The following is a 21,867-nucleotide window of genomic DNA, read 5'->3' as shown; positions in this document are numbered from 1 at the left end:
TGTTTATTTCTTATATTTGTGTTATTTGTTGAGTAATAACTTCCAGCATGTGCACCAAAGCAGAGAGCATTTACTGAGTGAGGTGGTGAGAAGGGCAGCAGCTCCTGGCTGGCCATGTGCAGGGGCTTCTCAGCCATGTTTGCCAGTGAGGTGTGGGTACAGCTGGTAGAACAGCTCCTGGGGGTAATTTTTGGTCACAGAGCCCTGCAGTGCCTGGAACAAAGCCAGCAGCACGTCCCTATAGAGACCCATGTCAGGTGGGGCTGGGGCCGCAGCATCTCTGCTTCTTCCCAGTCTTAGCAAACAGCAAGTCAGTCCAACAGCTCTGCTTAGAGGAGAACCCAAATTTATTTCAGGCATGTGGTCCTGGAATCTGGAAAACCCCGATGTCTCCAGGTGCAGGCAGTACTGGCAAGCATCAACATCAGATGGTTTATACACCTGAGCTGCTTAACAGGAAAGGAACGGTGCCATTGCGTGGCTAAACTGAGCCCATCAGGCAGCTGTAAGGTAGTTGAGTCCTCAGAGTCCAAAGTGAATGGAAGTTTGCTACAACACTCCATGCATGGTTAAGGTAACTTAGTTTCAGCAAGTTTTGCATTAGTAATAATGGAAAAAGAAAACCCACCCAAACAATTATGATAGGCACTGCAAAAGAAACTCCTCTTCATCTTTTGGATGGAAAGTCAATGACTGTGTGCAATTTCCCCTGTGAAGCTGCAGGGCCTTCTTCCACTCCAATGTCTCTGCTGTCTGACACAACTGGAGAGCTGCTGTGGCCTCGTGTCCGTGCCTGTGCTCCTCCAGGATGAGCAGCTCTGTGGGAGAAGAAACCCACAGGGATTTGGGCCACAATTAAGAACTTCATCCTGTAAAGGAAAACCACAGATAAGAGGGAGGATCAGCAAGCAGCAGCACGGTCATCACAGCTCTGGGGGAGGTGTTGTATTTTTCTAAGGCTTGGTTATCCTAGCCACTAGAGGATGATGTCAAAATAACCATTTTGTCACAGGTATTTTTATGGCAAAGGACAGACATAAGTGAGAGCAGCGCAAAAGCCAGCTGGGACTCAGACCAGCAGCACAGCCTTCTTACCAGGCTTCCTTCCCAGCAAAGCAATGTGATGGTGCGCTCCCTCCTCTCCCTTTCTTTCTTCCTTCCTTCCTCCCTCAGTCTGGCACAAGAAGACAGTGAGCAACACTCCTGGCTAAATTAGATTAATGATCACAAAACTGTCTCAGACTGGGAGGCTGAAAGAACTCACAGCAGGCCTTTGGCTCAACAGCTGAGGGCCAGTTGAGCACGTGCCTAAAAACAAAGTGCAGCAATGAGTCAATTATCTTACCACCAAACAGAGAGCAGCACAAACACCTCTTAAGCTCTTCTGCACAGCAGCATGCTGCAGGAAGAGCTCTCTCCTTGTTTGGAAATAGCCAAATAATTTATCAGGACAGTATCTCTGATAAAGCAGATTTGATTTGCAATTGCAATGCCGGGCCTCCTGCTGACGTGAGGAATCAAACTCTATAACCACAAAGTAGTTATAAAAGCAGCTATGTTTTAATCAGTGCTGCACAGACACCGGGTGCAAGGGGGATCGTTCCTCCTAACTTGCACAACGGAGGGCAAAAGATAAAGGCCGAACTAATACATAATCAATGATTTTCCTGGAATTCATACACATATTCACTACAATTCCAAGAACCCATCAGCACATGGTCTATCCCTCTTGCATGTGCGCTGTGGGCAGTGGGGGTCTCCTTCTGGTGGTCATGGGATGAAGGCTCACTGTCTTCAACAGAAGTAATCCAATCCTGACCCGTTCCTTGTGTAATGTTTCTTCCAGTTTACAATAGAGTTTCGAGATGTTCTTTTCTTATCTGGCCTCACATCCTGCTTACCTGCATTGCTATACAATGGTTAACCCTTATCTTGTCCTCTCTTAACTCACGCAAGCAGGAGAGCACACAGAAAACAGCATTACATCTTTTATGCCCTATAACTCGACACTTATCTCTTTCTCCCCTGAATCCTCATTGGCTGAGTACTTCAGGTTCACAATCTTCCCAACGCTCAACTAAACATACGGATAATGGCTAAACATCAATTGTTGCTAGCTAAGCATGTATCACTAATTAGTTAACTTCTCACACTTGCTCACTCAACACTTGGTTCTTGTTTCTGGACATCTGCTTGTCCTTGCATAGAGAGAAGCTTGGAAAGAGGATAGGAGGGAGTATCTTGATCCCTGCCTGTTGCATCCCAACCTACCCACAGAGCAAGGCAAGCCAGCCTTGTTTAGAGGCCATGGCTTCTTTGATGTTTCTTAAATCTATTTTTCTTTTACTGAGGGTCTCTTATCCAAACAGAATAGCCCTGCAATATGCTTTCTAGTCCATAATACTATACCTACACTATTTGGAACATTTAAGAGCTACTGCAGTTTGGCAAGCAAGAATTAATCACACAATTCAGCAACTGTATTTCTAAAGTATGTTACTAACACACATGGTATTTCTATTTTTTCACATCAGCTATTTCTAAGGACAAGTTACAAAATACAAGTACATTGTGCTCTGCTTTTTCAGATCAATCCCCCCTTTTTAATATCTAATGCAGGAACAACATTCTATTCCTACAGCCTTGAGCAGGGATGCCTCTTGATGTTACACCTGCACAGAGATCCTTTCCACCTCGATGTCAAGACACCTTGATGGTATAGATCCTCAGTAAGCGACTAATAGTTTGGTTTGAGCTTTGTCAGCTTCATTAAAGTTATATCTATCTATCTATACAGGATCCCTTGAACACAAACTGTCTGGGACTAGGAGTGGATCCAGCTGTGCTGAGAATCCTTACCTCTGTGGCCTGAAGAGTGCACACAGCAAAGGGGTTGGCTCTAATCCTCATGACACAGCAGGAGAGCGTCCTGTAGGTGTGTGTGTAACCCTGTCCTCAATGTAGAAAATAACCCAAAGAGAAGAACCCCAATTAGAAGAATTTAGAACGTTAGAAGCCCCGTCCAGCCGCGGTGCAAACACGCCGCTTCCGCCCGGCAGCGTTCCCACACCCAACATGGCTCCTCGACGGCTTCACCCGCTCCTGCGCGCCCCCCTGCAGCGCGTCTCCCCGCAGCTCTGAACATGCCGTGCCCTTTCTCAAAATGGCGGCCGCCAGCTTCACCCCGCGGCCGCCCTGCCCGGGTGACGGCCGGGTCGCGTGACGGACGGCGAGGGCGGAGCGGTGGTCCGTCCGCTCCTCCTGGCCGTGCCATGCTGTCGGCTCCTGTGGGGTCCGGGGCCTCCCGGGGTCGGTGCCGCTTATGTACGGGACGGTGCCGGAGGGCCGGGATCGGCGGCAGCGGGGTGAGCGGGGCCGGTGGGCGCGGGCGGAGGGAGGAGGGGGAGCTGCAGGAGCTGCGGAGTGGGGAGAGCGAGCGTCCTCCGAGCGGCGTTCTGTTCCGCAGTTCTTGTCCTCAGTCTGATTTCTCTCTCCTTTCCCTGGCCGAATTTCGGCGCCCCGTTACGGGTCCTCCGGGGGGTTGGGGGGGGGGTTGGAGCTGACGGGCAGCCAGTAACTAGGAATAGAAAATGCCCAATAACTAATCACATTCTGATGCAAAAAAAAAGAAAGCATAGTCCCTTTTTAAAAAAGCAAGTGGCAGAGCGCTTCCCCCCAAAAAAAGGGAAAAATCCCCAGATGTTTATGCTGAGCTAACACGCTGAGAATGAAGAGTGGCAGCTTTGCTTCTTCCCTTCACTGCTTGTTTTGGTTTGAAGTGGATGTGTGAGCCATGCTGGAGCAGTGTGCCTGCTGCATAGTATGGCAGTGAGCAATGCAGAGAATTTTATAACGTGTTTATAATGTCTGTCTCCTTCTTAGATGGCACTGAGTTCTCTGAGATGCGCTATGGAAATGATGAGAATGACTTCTGAAGCTGTGAGCAGTGGCTGATGAAAGAAGCTAAAGTGAGGAACCTCAACATTGAACTGACTGGTAAATCCAAGCCTTAGGGTTTATGTGCTCTTTGTTCTAACAAATATGTCTGACCCTTAATTACTTTAAGGGACCGGTGTTTTTATGTCTCACTAGACAAGGCAGGGAAGCTCTAGGACTTGGTATGCTTGCACTGATGCTTCTCTCAGACTGCTTTTGTTTTTCTGTGGCAGCATAACATCCTAGGCATAATCTGCTCACGAACCCCTGGAGGGCTGATGAAAAAGTTCAGTAATTATGGTGAAATATTTATGTATGTGTATGTGCTCCTACTTTGTATATCAACAGATACTGACCTCTGTTTACTTTTTGCTTTATAGATATGGAATGATGGGGCATTTCATAGCAAATGGATGAAGGTATGTCTGTTTTCCTTCTTAAAAGTGAAATGTGCTTCTGAAGTTCCCTTGTTATCACTTGTGCTTTGCTTGTCTGATTTTTCTCTAGAGAAGAGACCTTCATCCTGTGACTACTTCCCTTCCTGACCTCTCATGGTAGCTGCAGGCATGAAGCACTAACAGGAACACAGGATCCTTAGTTTTGTTTTTTTTTCCTGAAGCTTTTATTTTTAGCTTCGTAAATCAGTGTGTGCTAAGGAGGGCATTTTAAAGGAAGCTGCAGTTGAAGCGTATGAATTCATCTTCTTATTGGCTGGAAAACAGCTTATTTTGTAAGTCAGAGATCCAGAATTCCTTCAGATTCTCAAGTGAAGTTCCAGTGGATTTGATGCCCTTTAATTATTGATGTACAGCTCCAGGCTTTCATTACATGGTCTGATTTACTTTTTCCATAAAGTAAGAGCTCTGTATTTTAACTGTGCAAAAGTCAATACCTCATTTAGAACATGAGTTGGAAAGAGACAGTATTTCACATCGGGTAACACTGTGCTGTCACTGTTTCCTTCCCTGCACACCCCTCTTTGGAAGCTCACTTCTCTTTGAGTTATGTTATGCTGAAGTGGAATCTTAATATAAGTTCTACTAAATTCATTATTCATGTCCTTGTTGCTGCTTTGAGGCTAAGAAGGAAATGCATTTCTTCTCAAAAGAAGGTAGGGTTGAGTGTGAAGAAAACTGCTGATTCTTTTTTTCCTCTCCACGCACAACTTTGCAGAAATTGGGTCCCTTCTGCTTAAAATCACTCAGTCAGCAGCTTTTAGAAAAGTTATTTTTGTTTTTGTGTGCTGTACAAGGTCAGTTGTGTTATTTGTCCGTGGCAGCATCTGCAGCTGTTTCATTCAGTGATTGGTTTTAGCAGAATGATACAGAAAATGGTGCACAACAGTTAAATGCGATGTGATGTTAGGAGGGAAAAACCCTTGGTAACTTCAGTGTCCTTCACAGGGTTAGCATAGATAACATTCTGCCTGCTCCTGAAAAGTGGGACTGCTCTCCTCTGAAACACTTCATCCTCGTTTATATGTAAGGATGTGTGATACACTTGTAGTCTGTTAAACTGGTCTATGGTCAGAGTTTATAGCAGGACAGGTAAGCAGGAATTTTATAAAGAAACTTCCTTAGGCATTGAGCTAATAAACTTTGATCACCTGCAAGAGGCTTTCTGAGAAATAGCAATTATAATGCTGGTGTTGCATAACTAATTTTTCTATGGTTGTTTTATTCCTGATTTGCCTACAATAGGCAGGAGTTGCACCTCAGCAAGTTTATAGTGTTAGGAAACATGTATTTCATATTTTAATTACATAGACACGTTTTACATACGGACTAGCATTACTCACTTCCACCACTCTGTTTTCAGAGAAACTGGTGAGATCCAGAAGCTCACTGCGGCTTTGACTACTATTTCATCTCAGCACACACAGCGTAGTTTACTCAGCCAGGCTGGTCGCACTTGTGAGTGGACGGATGCTTAAAGGAGGTGGAAGCTCTGCAGCTCTCACAGATGGCCCAGGAAACCTTACTGTCATAATCAAAGCTATGTAATGTACATCAACAAAAATAGAATAAACAAAGGAAATGTGCTGTTACAAAGAGCCAGCTTTGGTTTATGCCACCTCTGTGAATATCCTGTGCGGTGCTTTTGTAGCTGTGTTACCAAGACCACCAGAAGTGTTTTTTTCTACCTAAACTCTTAAATGAACTTTGGCTGCCGCCGCCGCGCCGCGCCGCCCCGCCCCTTCTTCCGGGAGAGTCCCGTCCCTCCCTTCGTCTCTGCGGAGCCAATTGGCTGCCCTGGCTGTCACTTAAAGCTTGGGCGGAGGGGCGATTGGTCGAACGGGGTCACGCGGGGTGCCCGCTCCGAGCGAGGGCGAGTCCGGGTAGCGGGCGCGCGGAGGCGTGACGTCACCTGACGCGACGCGCAGCGGCCAGGGCGAGCGTCACGTGACTCGGGGAATCGGCGGTATGGGGCCGAGGAAACGCGGGTCCTCGCGGGGCTGGGCGGTGGGTCTGGCGCGTTATTGGGGCACGGGGGGCCGCGTAGGGCTGGGAAGGCATCATCCCGGAGCTGCGGGTGCCGGGACGCGTTCTGGGGGCCCCGTGGGGCTGGCAACGGGGTGGGGAAGCGGGGGTCTCGCGAGGCCCGGGGGGAGGCGCGGGCCCGTTATGCGGGGTATTGCCCTGGGACTCGGGAGAAGGGGCGGCGGTTTCCGTGCCTGATGGGGCCGTTCTTCCCCCTCCTCCCTTTTGTTCCCCTCTCGCAGACCGTGGCTGCCCCTATTTCCCCCACGCTGGTGCCGGGCGAGGCCTCGGAGAGCGACTCAGAGCCGGAGCCGGGGGGGAGCGCGGCCGGGACCCTCGCAGCGGGGCTGAAGGTTCCGGGGGAGGCGTCGGAGACCGAGGAGGAGGAGGACGAGGACAGTGCGGCCCGAGTGCCGCTGCCAGGGGTGTCCCGGGAGAGCCCCTCACTGCTGCAGCAGCGCCTGGGGGCGGGCGAGGGGCGGCTGCGGGGCGCGATGGCTGAGGCGCTGGGACGCAGTTTCAATGGGGCTGCGCGGCTGCTGGAAGGCCTGGGGGGGCCCCTGGGCCGAGCCCGAGCTGGGGCAGCTGCCACCGCGCACTGCCTGTGCCTGGTGCGCCGTGACCTGCGCGCCGTGGCTGCCGCCGTGGCCACCGTCACCGCCTGCCAGCTGCTGCCCGACATCCGCGTGGAGCCGTGAGAGTGGGAACACCAGCGGGACGGTGCTGGCAGCCGCGGGGAGCTCCTGGCGTCGTTGTTGCAGCGTCGCTGTCGCTGACCTCCAGCTCCTCCCGACGGACTTGGGGGTTGTGGTTGTTGCTGATGGCGTTCTCGCTGTCGCTGCGTTTCCAGTGCTGTGTCCCCTTGAGCTGATGCTGCCATCGGCAGTGCTGCCACTGATAGCTCAGTGTCAGGGGAGAGGTTTTGTGAAGGGCACAGTGGTATGGGATTCCTTTCATAAAGATTCTGGACCTTGGTTCCCTGTCCGTATCCAAATTAGAATGATAAACAGTATTAAAGATTCATCTTTTGAGGAAGAACCTCTGAGCACTTGTAACTGGCAGTGCTTTGATAACCCGTTCCATAAGGAGTGCTGGGTGATGCTGACTGATAGCATCAATTGTGAGCATCCTCTATAGAAAGTTTCCCTCTGTGGGAGTGAGGAAACAAAACGTGGTGGGGTTATTATGGGGTTACTAGAGTCTAGGATTCTAGAGTCTGAGGATTGTATGAGGATGCTACGAGGATGCTAGCTCCTGTGAGTGCAAGTTCTGTTATTTCAGATCCTGTGATTGTTTCCCAATTCCAGATTCTTTGATTCTGTGATGATTCTGGGCTTCAAATGTGTGGTGATTCTGATTCCTCACTAAGAGTATGGACTCCCAGATTTGTAGCTTCGCAATATGATACATTTCCGTATCCACCCCTGTGCATAGCGTGTGGCATAGTTCTGAGTGCCTGACACAAACCAAGCAAAATCAATTTCTGTAGGTTATTAAAAAATAATAATAATAAAAATAAAATCTTTGCTGTTGTTTCTTCTCCCGGTTCCATTTATTTACGTTCTGCCTTACTTCATATGTAACAGATAATACCTTTTTCCCCTTTCATCCCTTGATGGCTCCTGTTGGTCCCTTGTTTCTCAATCATAATGAGCTCTCAGTGCCATGAGCCCATTCATGTGAGAGTTTGGGAGTGGCTTTCACTCCATGAATCTTATAATAGAGTCCCTAGTTGCTATCATGCAGACTTCACCAATTTTTAACAGATACAGCTACAATATACACTCCTAAGGGGGAAGCAGGAACGCATTTATTGATGAGCATAGATATGCTGTAGCAGATATAACAGTGACTTCACAAGACTGGAGATGGCTGGATGCCCTTGGTTATTTTCCACAGAGAGGACAGGGTTACACACACACCTACAGGACGCTCTCCTGCTGTGTCATGAGGATCAGAGCCAACCCCATGGCTGTGTGAACTCTTCAAACCACAGAGGTAAGGTTCCTCAGCACAGCTGGATCCACTCCTAGTCCCAGACGCGTTCAGGAGTTTGTGTCTCAGGGATCCTATGTGCACAAAGATCTAACATATAATCTGTACAATGGACTAACTGCATGGGAGGAGGCAGTTTATCACCATGCACATGTTCAGCCACTGTTCTGTGGCAAATGGTTGGACTGTGCAGCCATCCCTGAGGCAATCTACAGAAAGTATCTTGTCACCCCTGCCACATTCCTCTGCAATTGGGATAGTGGGAAGTGCATTAGCTCAATCAATCACAGCATACCCGCTTCTGGAATGTTTCTGAACTTCTCTTCAAGCAGTGGTTCCCTGCTACAGCCGCTGTAGAGGCAGGCTGTGCTTATTTAATTCCCTCCACAACCCATCACTTTTTGACAGGCCGTATTGGGTTGTTCCAAGCTGTAGTAGTTGACTTAAAACTCCTGCATCCAATAAATCATTAATTGTATTTGATATCTCTTCATGCCCCCCCCCCAGGGTCCCATACTGTTTCACTGTCACTACTTCAGTTGCAGCAGGAATCTGCGCAGCAGGCATTGTTACTTTTCCCACTGAAATTGTCGGAGCACGAACACAATTCTTTATCCCAAATTGGGGCTGACCGCTGGGAAGATTCAAGGTGAGTCCTTTTGGAATACCTGTCCCTGTGATGTACTCTGGGACAGGGACAATCGTGACAGGATACAATCATTTCAGGAGGTTTCCTATTTTCATTTCTGTTTGTGTTTTCACAGCTTGCATTTGTTTCCCTCCCAGCCCTATTACTGGCTGTCCTGCAGATTTCTCGGGGTTCCCATATACTAAGGAGCCTCTGCTCCGGGGTCGTCTGAAGCTCTGCAGTTTGTGAGGACCAGTTTTTCCAAAATATCTCCTTCCAAGGATACAGATTGGAATATGGTTCCCAATCCTCCCCCACAGCAGCTGACCCGCTTGCATTGGGTGCTCTGCAAATAGCTAAGAGGTCCCATGGAGTGCAGTAAGTAGAATTGTTCCCGGGTGTTTTGCTTTAGAATTTGGCACCTTCTTGCTAGGGTTTATTTAACCCTCTGTGTTTATGTATCCTCTGTAATTCAGGAAGTGGAAAACCATCAGTCTTATCATGAGAAATCCTGTCTCTTAAGAAAGCTGTAAACAATTCTTTTCAAGGAATCCTATTTTCGCTGCCTTTCTGCTCTTCCCTCTTGTCCATTCTCCCCTGCCATCTCCTTCCTTCCCCTCCCCCATTGGCTCTGCTCCTCTTACCTGTGTCCTTTCTTCAGTTCTGCCCTCTTTGTCCTCCCCTCTCATTCATCACACTTCTGTTCTTCTGCCTTACAATTTCCTTTCAGCTTTGTGGTGGGCTGCCAGGAGATTCTGTCAGAGGCCTGGAGCAGGGACAGCACAGGGACAGGGGAGGGGACAGGAGAGGGACAAGCAGAGACAGGGGCAGGACAGGGAAAAGTCTAGGGTAGACAAGGGATAGGGACAGGGACAGGAGATGGGCAGGAAACATAGGGGCAGGGGCAGTGACAGGATAAGGAAAAGGATGAGGATGGGTATGGAGGTGGTAGTAGGGTAGGGATAGGGACAGGACCAGAAGATGGGCAAGGAGATGTGGAGGATCGGGGCAGGACAGGAACAGGGATGGGCTGAACAGGGAATGGGGGCACAGCAGGGCCTGGTCAGGACTATGTCAGAGGCAGGAAGGGACTCGAAAGGGGCAGGACTGGAGACAGGCACTGCTGGGACTGCTGCCACTTTGTGGTGGTGAGGATGAAGGGATGCCTGCTGTACTTCCTGGGTGGTGAGAAGTAGAAGATCATTGGGATTTCTTGTTTTTTATTTATTTTCTCTAAGCAGCTTATTAATTGCTATGAGCAGTGACTTTGGTTAATGCTCTGATTGGGTAATGGCAGCTCCATTAGAAGATTGCAGGTTTGCAGGGGAATTTTCCACCAAGGAGGGATCTCCAGGCAGAGATCCTTCTCCTGTGGCAGTCAGCCCTGAAATGGGGCCTAAGGGAGGTGCAGCCAGGCTCCAGCCCTTCCTGTTGCACAGCTGAATTGCCTTCACCTGTGCTCCCAATGCTGACCTGGTCCTTTCCACAGGTGCTCAACCAGTGGTTCAGGCTCAACAGTTCCCATGCAGAGTCCTTCACAGGTCGCAGTGCAGGAATCTGCTTGGATGTGGTTCTTTAGGGGCTGCCAGGGGCAACCATGGTCTTCTGTACAGCTTGCAGGAGCAGCTCTGCTCTGACACCTGGAGCACCTTCTTCCTCTACTTCTTTACTGACCTTGGTGGCTGCTGCGTTCTTTCTTTCACGTTATTCTTCCTCCTGTCTCTCACAGCTGCTGCACTGCTTCAGAAATAACTTTGATTTACAACTCCTGACTTGGCAAGGCCAAACAGTGGCCTCAACAGGAAAATGAGTGCTATATTTTCAGTTCTGAAATAACCAGCTTAGGGATGTTTAAAACTGGCTGCAGGAGCTGACAGCACCGAGGGTGCTCCATGTTAATGCCTGGATATTGTAAGCTGGAGCTAGCAATGCAAGTGCTGAGATACAGGAAGGGCCATTTAAAGAAAAATCTCCTGAATTCTGCCTTCCTTGCTAAGTCCCACAGCTAAACATCATGCAAAACAACATCTTGAAACTGAACATTTTTTGTTCATTAACGTTTTACTTTTTCTTTCTATCCTGAAATATATTAGTAGTGGACATGGCAAAGAAGTTACCCAATACATTCCACCTGGGCATAAACGCTCAATTGTGTGGTAAAGCAGTGCCTAGAAACCTGCAACGACTGCTCCTTATCCACGTTCACTGGATTTTCTTCCTGGTAAATGGATGAGTATTTTTACCTATAATGGCACCAAGTGTTGAACACTCATCTTTAATTTAGCATCAGAGATGGTTTTTCTGCTTCTGTAAATGACCACTCACTCAAAAAATAACAGCTGTTTCTCAAGCACAACTGCCTAACTCTATGGGCTCAATGCTGAACACTTCTGACACCTTGGGACCTTCTTTCCCGAGGCCAACCCAATTTAATCCACAAAAACTTACGTTAGGAGAAAAACAAAACAGTTTTGGTAAAACAGAGGCTTTTAGCAACCTCCTTTCAGCAGTCAAGAAGTAGCAAGGAAAACACCAATCCCCATTTTTTAATTGATGCTGATACCAACATGCCTCAAGTCTGTACAATCTCAAACAAGATCCTCTGGGGAAGTTCAGTGGGTTCCCTGAGCACTGCTGCCTTTGTGAGCCCTGACTGCCTTCCAGCTCTCAGTGCTCTTTGTGCATTTCCCACCTCTCTGCCTCCTGATGCCATGCGAGCTGCTGCTGTCCCTCACAGCATGGCCTCTGCTCCCTTCTCTCACTGCTCTGTGTCCCATCAGGCAGTGACCATCCTTGTCCCACCCTTTCCTGCACACAAGCGGTGAGTTTTTTCCACTTCCTATGATGCAAATTAATAGAATCACCGATTTGGATTGGAAGGGACATTGAAGAACAGCTCCAAGCCTCATTCAATGGGCGAGACACCTTCCATTAGTTCACGTTACTGAAGTGGCCAATAAGAAGTCTATAGTTGTTTGATTTTATGATCTAAGAATGCAGACCCTGGGCAGGAATTGTTCTGGTGCACTGTGTTCCATGAAATACAGAATATTACACCATTATAATTCTGCAGGGCTGAACTCGGTGGCCTGGTGTTCTGCTTGGCCAGAGAATGCCAGGGCAATTGCAGCTCCCATGGGCAGCTGCTCATTGATCTGCAGACACCTCAGATTGCTGACAAAAGACTTCTGCCTGCTCTCCTTGATCAAGCAGTTGGTAAGCAGCCTGATCAAGACCACGCAACAGTTAATGATGTTATCTCCTATAATAGCTCAAGTGACTAAAATGAGAGAATCTTTTCCATGGTGTACTGCATGTGAGTCATAGGCTCTTTCACATCTGGACACCTAAGGATACAGTTTGCAAAGGAATCCCTCGTTTTATCTCCATCTATCACTAGCTGTATCCAATAAAGTCTGTAAGAAGACACAAAAGCCAGGACAAGCTTGCTGATAACAGCTGAGGACACGCAGGAATGTCCGTGACACAACAGCCACTGCAGTCAAGGAAGATCTAGAAAACAGGCAATGAAGCAGAAGAGAAAGAAATAAGCTTAGTCATGCTCCTGTGGCACGACTCCATTTGTTCAGGTAAATCCCTTTATAGGCTGCCCTCATTATGCACAGCAGGGACAGCTTCAGTTGTCCCAGATGTGGGTATCTACTGACAGTGCAGGTGTTGTTGGACAAAGGAATGTCCTTCCACGCTCTGGGAGTAACAGCCTACATTTCACCAGAGATTTGCATCCGAACAGCTCCTTCTTATCCTTAATCTCCACATGTGAGCATTAGTGGCTCACTAATTAGCAGTAGTGAGGTACCTCACAGGGAGGTGTCCATGTTGTGGTCATATGATCTGAGGCAAGAGGAACTGAGGGGGGTATTGGGAGGGGGGGAGAGGATGAGAATGGGGGAATAAGGAGGGAGGGATGAGGTGAGGGTGGGGAAGGGACCCTGGGGGTAAAAATGGAGAACTGGGGGGGGAGGGGGTCGAAAAGGAATGGGGGAACTGGAGTTGGGGGGGCTCTAAAGGTCAGTGTTGGGGAGGATCGGGGGCAGAGTGTGACCCTGAGGGTCAGAAAGAGGGACTGGCCGAACCGTGGACGGGAACGAGGCAGCGATGTACCCTGGATTGGGGGGGGTGGGGGACACAGCGCACCTCCCCACACCGAGCACATGCCCTGAGCACCACAGAGGCCCCACGGAGCCAACTCAGAGCGGCCCCCGCCCCGGTGCCCCCCCGAACACCCACTTGTACAAGCTGAAGCGGCGCTCAGAGCCCGGGGCTGCCCTGCGGCGCTGGAGCAGCGCGCGGCCCCGCACCACTTCCACTCGGCCTCCTCAGTCTCGCGGCGAGGAGTGATGACGTCACAGCGCTGCGCCGCACCACTTCCGCACGGCCGCTTCCGTCTCTCGGCGCAGGGTGATGACGCCACACGGCCCCGCGCATCTCGCCCCAGTCGGCCCCGGAGCTCCTCCCTCGCCCCGTCCCAATGCGCCGCTCCAGTAACCGCCCTCAGCGCGGGCAGAAAGTAACCGACCTTTTATTCTCATTATTGCTACTAAAAATCTCTGCTGTCTTTTACGAATTGCCGTGAATTTCCACTCGGCACACGCAGGTGCGTTCTGCGTTTCCTCAGTTGCTCCGCGCCTCCAATCTGACACGGCCGAAGGCTTTGCGGGGCTCCTCCCGCTGATACAGAGCGGGAAGCGCCGCGGCACATCCGCACGGCTCCCTTTGCCAGCGGCAGAACCCTGACTTGCTCTGCTCCGCTCCCTGGGCTGCCGCGGGACGCCAGAACGGCGCTCCTGATGGGGGAAGCAGCTGCACTCCTCCCTCCCGCCAGCAGTCGTTCCTCCACACCCGCAGGAGGACGGTTTCCCTCCCAGCAGCCTGCCGCACGCACTGGCCATACCTGCACGTGGAAGGTGTGGGCGATCTCTCCGTCCACATCGTAAACAAACAACCCCAGGAGAGTTTCACCTTCGTCCTCATCCGCTCCCTCAAAGACAAGAGATGATGGCGGTCACACTTAGGCAGGCCGTGCAAAAAAGAACATACCGAGGCCGAAGGTGGGAGCTCCTCCCCCCCCACATCAGCTCTGGCAGGATTGGAGCACAAAGGAGGGTGAGCCTGAGTCAGGGCACCTGGAGCAATTGCTCCCAGCTGCTCGGCCATGAAGAGCAGCAGAGGGGTCTTATGGGGCTCTGTGGCAAAGCTTTTCCTCAGGGCTTTCCTCCAAAAGAAGCAGTGGGCAGAGACTTACTGAGACAGAAAAGTCTTTGGGGGCACTGCTGACTTCCCTAGAGGGAGAAACTGCCTTGGAGATGTGCCAGATAGTGAAAGCCATGGGCTGGAGATGCTGATTCTGAAGGTGCTTGTGCTGGAGCTTGAATTTCAGCCTGCAGATAGCCGGCTGTGATGGTTGGTGATGCTCACAGCACAGGGTGTGAGGGCCTTGCATAGGAGCTGAGGAGACATGAGAGGGTCGGCACCCTCCAGTTCCTGGGAGGTCCCAAATGTCCTTGGGCAACGGAGGGGGTGACACTGGATGTGGGGGGCTGGGAGCAGCAGACTTTGCCTGAGCTCAGGATTGGAGTAGCTCAGTTCCCGATGAGAGCACATCACATCCATTCCTACTGTCCTGCTTTCTTTCTAAAGGAACTGACCAAGAAACTGAGCAGGATGCACTGCAGGAAGGCAGCTAGTCCCACAGTGTCCCACACTGCCAGTCTCGGACAGTGGAACACAGGCAGGGTCAACAACTGGCATGCCAGGTAATTTCTGTGCCGCGCTCATCCAGCGTCACTCACCAGAGTCACTGTGTGCCTGCAGGCTCTTGCTGCCTGCCCTTGCACACCGGTCAGCAGCCAAACCTGAGCGTGTGGGCACAGAGCACGTGTAAAAGAAGCCAGAGATGGCTCTCTGAAAATGGCTGAACTCAGTGGGGTGTGGAGAGTTGTTCCAGCGCTGTGCAGAGAAGGTACTTGCAGACCTCTGTGATGCTGCTCAGCTCCCACCACTTGCAGTTCCCAGAGAGTTGTGAGCTTTGCCCTTATGCAACAAAGCCACCTGGGGGTGATGAACGGGGTCCTGTGTGGTAGGAGCCTGCAGGAGTGTTCAAGTGGAGCGTGTGCAGGATGTGGATGAGCTCCTACAAAACAAAACAAAAACAAAAACAACCAATTAAACACCCACAATAAAAAAATCAATCAAACAAAATCCCTAGGCTGTTCTTTTTCTTGGATAAAGGGCTGTTTACAAGGGTGGATAGAGATAGGACATGGGGGAGCGGTTTTAAACTGAGACAGGGGAGGATTAAGCTAGATATTAGGAGCAGTTATTTCACACAGAGTTGGTGAAGCACTGGAACAGGCTGCCCAAGGAGGTTGTGGATGCCCAGTCTCCAGAAGCATTGAAGGCCAGGCTGGATGTGGCTCTGGGCAGCCTGGACTAGTGGTAGCCTGGTTGGTGGCTATACACATAGCAGGGGGGTTGATACTAGATGATCACTGTGGTCCTTTTCAGCCCAGGTCTTTTATATGATTCTATGATTATATGATGGTATCAGACGTCAGGGAAGTAATGTGAAAGAAACAAGCCTTTGAAAATGAGCTTGGTTTGCTCTGCCCCTCATACACCTGATAATTGCATCCCATGCTTGGCAAATGACCTTTCTGTGGGGTGTAGACCAGGAAAGCAGAGGGGAATAAAGCAGCTGTTTTTTCCCAGAGCTTTCATTTCACTGAGGTCTGGCCCTATTTTGTGAAACTAAGAGACAGCGTGTGGAAGAAGAGCAGGGAAAGGTTTTGTTTTTGGTGTTCATTCCAGCCTGCTGCTTGCTGCTGGGAAAGGTGTGCTTGGCTTCAAGGGAGGATGCATGGTGGAAAGCCAGCAGCTGGGAGGTTTGGGGTGCCCAGGATGCCCAGTGACAAAGGGCAACAGCCCAAGCAAGAGCTGGGATGATTTGTTTTTCAATTGCATCCAGTTACATCCTGTCCCACTGCATCTATCATATGTCTCCCCATTCCCTTTAGGGTCCCCTGAAAAGCAGTTCTCTGTTTTGCAGTTTTGTCTGATTTTCTCATCTCCTCAGAGCCTTGCAGCGTTGAGAGGAAGGTTTTCCCTCTCTCCTTTCCCTCTGCAAAATCATTTTAATTGCTGAGTGCCCCCTCATGTCGGGCACACACCATGTTCAGTTGCATCAAGAGTTAGAAAACGACTCCTTTTTTCCTCTCTTCCTGAATTACCCTGTTTTCCCTCTGCTTTGGGGAAAGTCCTTCTGTTGCAGAAGTGACTCCTTGCAGAGCTGTGACTGCAGTGCCCAGGTGCACTTTCAGGTGCCAGAATGGTTATCTTTCCTCGTGGTGGAATGGGGTACACAGAGAAGGAGGACTTCCATTCTCAGGGTGGATGTGCATCTGGGAAGGCACGCAGGGCAGGCTCTGACTTGGCCAGTTCAGCCAGCAGCTGCATCCAGCTGGCAGAAAGCAACGCCCTCTGTGATATGTGCACACCAAACAGTTGCTGGATTGAATATTTTAGGTCCTGTCTACAGTGTTACTGATGGGCTTTCATTTGCCAGTGAGTTTCCCGCACACAAACACGCACTCCCTGGCAATGAGCTGAAGACCTTCCATCAGATGAGCCACGCGTCACTTCCTCCTCCCAGCTGCTGATGCCTTCTCCACCTGGATGGCTTTATAACACGTCTCCCCTGCCTCAGCTCTACATCTCACTCTTGCAGACACCATGCTGTTGCTTCCCTTACTCGTTGTGACTTCACTTTGGTCCCGTAAGTGCCGTTTCCCTTCTCCTCTCCCTCCTGTGCATGGAGAACACAGTCCCTGCTCCAGAGCTTGGTGGCTCCTGGCCTACGTGCAGTTTCTCCCTGTTCCCTTGCAGGTGGGGATGCACAGGCTGCACCGGTGCAAAGCCCAGCAGAGAGCAGGCTGGTGGAGGGCAGCCCAGTCACCATGACGTGCCAGCTGAGCAGTGGAACCACTGTGCACTGGTACAGGCAGCTTCCCGGGGAGCCACCCAAGAGGATACTGTACATGTCTGGATCCTCACCTACCTTCGATGACAACAAGGACAAATTGAAATTTGATGTGCAGAAAAATCCTTCCAACAGTGCTCTGACAATTAAGAAAGCAACCCGGAGGGATACTGGTACTTATCTCTGTGCATATTGGTATTACCAAGGCTACACAGCATTAGATGGGCAAAGGAAGCCGTACAAAAAGGCATCTGGCACTCTGAACCTCAAGCTCTCAACTCGTGCCAGATGCAGATTCTTTTTAGGCCACCTTTCTCTGGTGATTTTCTGCAGCAGGAGAGCAAAAGCAGAAGATTAACATGGCAAATGCTAAATGAATTATCTTAACTAACTCTCAGAATACTTCTTCTGTACTTACACATAGCTGTAACATGCAGAAACTGAACTGTCTTAGTCACTTCAGGATAAAAACCGGTGACTTTGCAGATGTGGCAAAGAACTGACTGTACTCAGAGCACTCAGCTGACAGTGGGCACAGACTGTGTGCCTGTGGACAACGAGTAGTTGGAAATTTCCCTTCTTCATTGAAAGCTGTACAGCTAACAGAGAAACATATCTCTGTCTCCTGCAGGCTCTCACTTGAACGGAGGCACACAAGCAAAGCAGTGAGAGAAAGCTACATGTTCTTCTAGATCCCCCTTCATTCTTTCTCTGCTGTCATTTCAGGTACTACCAACTCCTTCTGCAGCACCGATGGCTCAATTTCACTGTGTCATGTTCTCACCTGTTGCATCCAGACAGAACTTCTCTCTTCTTCCGTGGGCCTGCTCTCCAAGGAGCCCTTTGAGCACAGTGCACGGAGTTCTAAGAATTAGTCTATGGTCAAAGCCTCTTTTCACCATGCAGAGCAAAGCTGGCATTTGTCTGTCAGTTAGCTCCAGAACTGAGTACTGCATTTGATTAGAAGCCTCGGGCACAACATCCTGTGAGGTAGTGCACTGGAGAGACTGGACCTTCAGCCACACAGAGATTGCCATAGTGGTGGTTTTGCAAGGCTCTGAACGCTGCTCGTGCTGAATGTGCCCTCGTGCCTTTCTGTCCTTGCAGTCCTTTCCCAGGTTGCTGCAGCTTCTTGACAAGCACAGCCCTGTGTTGTTATGCACAGAAAAAACACTGCTGGTGACTTCTCCTCCCACTCAGTGTGTCCCCATCCAGGGCCCCACATCTCTCAGTCTCAACAGCAGAGCAGGAGCAGCAGACATGCTGCTGCTGGCAGCTCTGATGGTTGCAACTGCCTGGTCTTGTAAGTGCTTCAGCTTCTTTTTCCTCACAGGCAACCATGGATTGTGCCCTCACAGATGTCTTCCCAACTAGATTGCTGCCAATGAATAACAGTTTCTCCTCTTCTGCTTTTCTTTTTCTTCTTCTTTTTTTTCTTTCTCTAATTCTAGATGGACATGCACAGGAAACTCCCATACAGAGCCCTGTATCCATCACCATATCACAAGGAAATGCAGATCTGAAGTGTCATTTTAAGGACTTCTCTGGACATTTTGATAGCACCGTCATACACTGGTATCAACAGAAGAAGAATAAAGGTCCAGTCAGGATGATCTACTTTTCATCAGGGACAGTAGTAGCAGATGAGAGTTTCCAAAGGCACAGATACAGGATTCAAACTATTTCTGGACAGAATCTTTGCATTCTTACCATAAGAAGTGTAATTCCAGATGATGCTGCCACGTACTACTGTGCCTACTGGGACCCTCACAGTGGCAGATGCCAAACAATCACCACAACAAATACTTCCTCAGCAGCTCAACCACAGATCATTTGGAACGACCAGGTGCCAAGCAGATTTCTGCTCTGTGGGCAGAAGAATAGCAATGGACTGAGACACAGTTCATCTGTCCTGGTAGATGTTGGCCACAGGGTTTAGTCTCATGTTCTCTCCATACGGTGCCTAACACAAATGTGGCTGTAACTGACTGAGGTTGCCCACACAGCAGATGCAAGGAGTGACTGTGTGCGTGCATCTCTCTCCCTTCTCCTTCAAATCTGTTCCATCCTTCTCTCCTTCTTGCTCATGCACTGAAGCCACCTACCTGCCTGTCCTGACATGAAATGAAACGGCTTTTGCCGTTGCTGTTTGCTAGGAAGAGAGGCAGTCGTCCAATGCTCTCAGCAATACGAGCATGACACCACATTGCCACGTGTCTCTCTGCTTTTGTTTTCCAGTCTTTCTCTCCACGAAGTGTTTGCATTTCTTCTGAGGCTCAGAACTGAAATCCTGTGGCTGTGCATTTCCTCCCACACTCCCAATCAAAGGCAGGGCACACGCTCACGGTGCTGCTGCCCGTTGCTGAACGGTGATACCTACTGGCTCTTCAGCGGAGAAAAATTACACACAGGAAAAACATTGCTGGAGATTTCTCCTCCCACCGGGGGCCCCACTCACACTTCTCTCAGTCTCAACAGCAGCAGAGCAGGAGCAGCAGACATGCTGCTGCTGGCAGCTCTGATGGTTGCAACTGCCTGGTCCTGTAAGTGCTTCAGCTTCTTTTTCCTCACAGGCACCCACGGGTGGCATAACAGATATCTTCCCAAGTGGAATGTTGCCACTGAATAACATCATTACCACTCACTTTTACCTTTCTTTTTCTTGTTTCCTTTTCTTTTTCTCTTCCCCTCCTCCCCCCAAACTTCCATCACCACAGACTCCCACTTGGTGCTGTCTCCAGCCAAGGCCCCATTCATTCAGCTCCTCCACAGCAGCAAACTGGAAGCAACAAACATGCTGCTGCTGGCAGCTCTTACAACCGCAACCACTTGGTCTTGTACTTTCTGCTTTCTTAAGTTTAGCTCAAAGATATCTTTCCAAACCCTGATTGTCACTGAATAACAATTTCTCCTCTTTTTTTTTTCTCATTTCCTAGATGAATTTGCATGGAAAGTTCCCATTCAGAGCCCTCTATCCATCACCAAGTCACAAGGCAGTATACGTCTGCAGTGTCGTTTTGGAGACTTGTTTGAACATTTTGATAGCACCGTCATACACTGGTATCAACAAAAGGAGAATAAACCTCCAGAGAGGCTACTCTTCTTTGCAGAAGGGAAAACTACAGTTGAAAGTGGCTTTCAAGGGAACAAGTACATGGCTGATGAAGTTTCTAGTCAGAAACTGTCCATTCTTACAATAAACAATGTAAGTGCAGATGATGCTGCTACTTACTACTGTGCCTACTGGGACCCACACCGTGAGAGATGCTCAGAGACCATCAAGCCACAAAACTCCTTCAACCACTCAACTTCAACTTCAGTCTGAACCACAGGACTGTTACTGCCTCATTCCCCAGCCTTCTCACTCCATCCGCTATCAGCTGTGACCAGAGCAAACACTGCACAGATGCAGAGAATCACAAATAGTAAAGGGCTGGAAGGGACCTCTGCAGATCATCCAGTCCATCCTCCCTGCTAAGGCAGATTCCTTAGAGCAGGTGACACAGGAAAGTGTCCAAGAAGGTCCTGCATGTCACTAGAGGGCATTCCTCACCCTCTCTGCGCAGCCAGTTCCTTTGCTTTGTCATCCTCAATGAAAAGAAGGTTTCTCTCAAGTTGAGATGGAACCACCTGTGTTTAGTTTTGTAACACATCTTTCCCCTTGTCCTGTTGCTGGGCAACACCCAAAGGAGCCTGGCCCATCCATTGGACTCGGCCCTTCAGATCTTTACAAGCGTTGATAAGATCCCTTCTCAGTCTCCCCCAGGCAGAACAGTCGCAGGTCTTTCAGCCTTTCCTCATAAGGCAGAGGCTCCATTCCCCTATCACCTCTGTGGCCCACCGCTGGATTCTCTAGAAGTTCCCTGCTTTTCTGGAACCGAGAAGCCCAGAAGAGAAGGCAGCACTCCAGACGTGGGGTCACCAGGGCAGAGCAGAAAGCGAGGATCACCTCCCTCAACCTGCTGGCCACGCTCTTTTCAACCAACCCCAGGATCCCATTGGTCTTCTGGGCCACAGGGCCACACTTGGCCATGCGGGCTCATGGTCAACCTGCTGTCCTGCAGGACCCCGGGCTCCTTCTCCATGGAGCTCCTTTCCAGCATGTCAATCACAAACCCATCCTGATGCATGTGGTTGGTGCCCGCTCCTTTTGAAGCGGATGCCACTATCAGCACTCCAGTCTTCAAACACACATCCCCCCTTTCTAAGGGAAAACTCTTCACCGCCTTAAGGATTAACACATCCCCAAAGGAGTCAGCTCCTCCTCCCATGCAACACAGCTCCTTGTACTGGCGACAATTTCCTGTTCTCAGTCTCAACAGCAGCCGAGAAGGACAAGCAACCATGCTGCTGCTGGCAGCCCTTGTGGCCACAACCACTTGGTCTTGTTCGTACTGTTCCTTAAGCTTACTTTTCCTCACAGGAACCCGTGGATGAGCTAAAAGGTATTATCCCAAATTCACAACCAACACTAAACAACATATTTTCTCCTCTCTTTTTTTTTTCCATTTTTTTCCTAGGTGGGCTTGTGTGGGAAATTCCCATACAGAGCCCTGTATCCATCACCAAGTCACGAGGAAGCATACGCCTGCAATGCCATTTTAAAGAGTTCTCTGGACATTTTGATAAGACTGCCATACACTGGTATCAACAGAAGGAGAATAAAACTCTGGTGAGGATCATCTACGTCACATCAGGAGCAACTGTAGTAGATGAGAGCTTCCAAAGGCACAGATACATGATTCAAACTATTTCTGGACAGAAACTTTGCATTCTTACCATAAGAAATGTACTTCTAGATGATGCTGCTACCTACTATTGTGCCTACT

General features: G+C 49.7%; 2 protein-coding genes and 2 gene segments (V, D, J or C); 3 read left to right on the top strand and 1 right to left on the bottom strand.

Annotated features, from left to right (window-relative positions):
* Nucleotides 1-3,230: 3,230 nt before the first annotated feature.
* LOC125695828 (biogenesis of lysosome-related organelles complex 1 subunit 3-like) lies at nucleotides 3,231-7,956 on the top strand. 3 transcript variants are annotated; one of them, XR_007378069.1, is made up of 5 exons: nucleotides 3,231-3,365; nucleotides 3,883-3,996; nucleotides 4,317-4,355; nucleotides 5,755-6,357; nucleotides 6,659-6,774. XR_007378069.1 is itself a non-coding variant. In XM_048950812.1 (2 exons), exons 1-2 carry the CDS (start codon nucleotides 6,360-6,362, stop codon nucleotides 7,112-7,114), a joined length of 495 nt encoding a protein of 164 aa, XP_048806769.1. In that variant the 5' UTR covers nucleotides 6,311-6,359; the 3' UTR covers nucleotides 7,115-7,956. The 3 variants fall into 3 exon arrangements, 1 of the variants encoding a protein (XP_048806769.1); XR_007378070.1 differs by lacking the exons at nucleotides 5,755-6,357; nucleotides 6,659-6,774 and adding an exon at nucleotides 5,340-5,748 and having other exon boundaries at nucleotides 3,232-3,365; nucleotides 4,317-4,666; XM_048950812.1 differs by lacking the exons at nucleotides 3,231-3,365; nucleotides 3,883-3,996; nucleotides 4,317-4,355 and having other exon boundaries at nucleotides 6,311-6,398; nucleotides 6,659-7,956.
* A 137-nt stretch (nucleotides 7,957-8,093) lies between these two features.
* LOC125695820 (uncharacterized) lies at nucleotides 8,094-18,350 on the bottom strand. 2 transcript variants are annotated; one of them, XM_048950799.1, is made up of 5 exons: nucleotides 17,823-18,350; nucleotides 14,853-15,193; nucleotides 13,955-14,041; nucleotides 13,291-13,847; nucleotides 8,094-12,552 (listed from the first exon to the last, which is right to left on the bottom strand). In XM_048950799.1, the coding sequence occupies exons 1-4, from the start codon at nucleotides 18,073-18,075 to the stop codon at nucleotides 13,407-13,409; spliced, it is 1,122 nt and encodes a 373-aa protein (XP_048806756.1). In that variant the 5' UTR covers nucleotides 18,076-18,350; the 3' UTR covers nucleotides 8,094-12,552; nucleotides 13,291-13,406. The 2 variants fall into 2 exon arrangements, with proteins under 2 accessions (XP_048806756.1, XP_048806757.1); XM_048950800.1 differs by lacking the exon at nucleotides 13,291-13,847 and having other exon boundaries at nucleotides 17,823-18,348.
* Nucleotides 16,563-17,811, top strand: LOC125695829 (Ig kappa chain V-VI region NQ5-61.1.2-like). The segment is given in 2 exon segments: nucleotides 16,563-16,834; nucleotides 16,945-17,811. Coding segments are annotated over 2 exon segments (495 nt in total).
* Nucleotides 18,351-18,984: 634 nt separating the features above from the next.
* LOC125695834 (probable non-functional T cell receptor gamma variable 10) lies at nucleotides 18,985-21,550 on the top strand. The segment is given in 2 exon segments: nucleotides 18,985-19,581; nucleotides 19,975-21,550. Coding segments are annotated over 2 exon segments (432 nt in total).
* The last annotated feature ends 317 nt before the right edge of the window (nucleotides 21,551-21,867 follow it).

Source organism: Lagopus muta, chromosome 7 (assembly GCF_023343835.1).
Source record: "Lagopus muta isolate bLagMut1 chromosome 7, bLagMut1 primary, whole genome shotgun sequence".
In the NCBI taxonomy this organism is placed as follows: domain Eukaryota; kingdom Metazoa; phylum Chordata; class Aves; order Galliformes; family Phasianidae; genus Lagopus; species Lagopus muta.
Note: the sequence above shows the minus strand (reverse complement) of the source record. Positions and strands in the feature narration are given on the sequence as shown.